General features: G+C 45.0%; 1 protein-coding gene across 1 annotated transcript; it reads right to left on the bottom strand.

The window, feature by feature from the left end:
- Positions 1-10: 10 nt before the first annotated feature.
- On the bottom strand, positions 11-823 carry LOC112494698. Its single transcript, XM_025087548.1, has 3 exons — positions 700-823; positions 184-639; positions 11-81 (listed from the first exon to the last, which is right to left on the bottom strand). Exons 1-3 carry the CDS (start codon positions 821-823, stop codon positions 11-13), a joined length of 651 nt encoding a protein of 216 aa, XP_024943316.1.
- Positions 824-991: the final 168 nt, after the last annotated feature.

Genomic DNA, 991 nt, shown 5'->3' with positions numbered 1-991 from the left:
CGTGGTAGATTCACTTCAAGTTTTTTGGCTTTAGATGAATGCCCAGTCCCTTCTTGTAGGGTTTCAAGTACAGTCCTTTGCCTAGCGCGATGGATTCCATCGCATTATTATGTCGTTGGCTTTCCTTCAATTGTTCCTTGGTTGCCTTGGCATCGTCCACGGCTTTGGCTATACCTGCTGCACCTCCTGCTAACACTCCAGCAGCGCTCAGACCCGCAAACATAGGTACGAGAAACGGCAGTAAACCTCCAACTTTGGATGGTACGGGTAGAACACGTGGTGCACGTATATTCTTCTTTCCACCAGCCTGATTGACAACTGTTTGCGCACCCTTAAGAACAGACTGAATTACTGCCTGTGCATCGTTGCTTTGTGTCATCGATCGTTTGGCTGCTTCGATAACTTTTCTCAGCGTTATCTTCTTCTTAGGCTTTTTCTTCTTTTTCGTGATACCCATTCCGAGTTTTGATTTAGCGTTCATTATATTCGCTACAGACCAGGCAGCTGCCTTCTCACCGATGCTCGCGTCCTTCGCGAATACAGGTTTCCAAGCTTTGTCGGCAGGTATCCTGTCAGCCGCCCCTCTATGTTCTAGGTTTTCCCGATTCTTCAAGTACGCAATATCGTGCTCTTTGCAAGCTGCGTCGAGGGGATTGATATCCAAATCACCTCATGTGAGTCTTTTCGCTAGTTTTGTACCGGGTCCACAGTATTGATAGCCAGGTATATGTAATTCAACTGGTAGACTGTTGATGATTTTGTTGACTAAGCCTTTACCACTATGGCGCTTCTTTTTTCCCATGCATTTACGTTTAACATGCATAATCATATCCTCACCCTATCGTGAAACAGTTCCGACTGAACGATGATCTTTATAAACCCGTTATTTATAGTTTTCGCATTAGTCATGATCAAGATGAGGTTTGAGACACAGTCTGTCAAGTTACCCGTACCGAACTTCGACGAATTAACGCGAGTTAAGAAGAGAAAG

Source organism: Cephus cinctus, unplaced genomic scaffold, assembly GCF_000341935.2.
Source record: "Cephus cinctus unplaced genomic scaffold, Ccin1 Ccin1_scaffold0703, whole genome shotgun sequence".
In the NCBI taxonomy this organism is placed as follows: Eukaryota; Metazoa; Arthropoda; class Insecta; order Hymenoptera; family Cephidae; genus Cephus; species Cephus cinctus.
The sequence above is the reverse complement of the archived record's forward strand: the minus strand, read 5'-3'. Positions and strand labels throughout refer to the sequence as shown.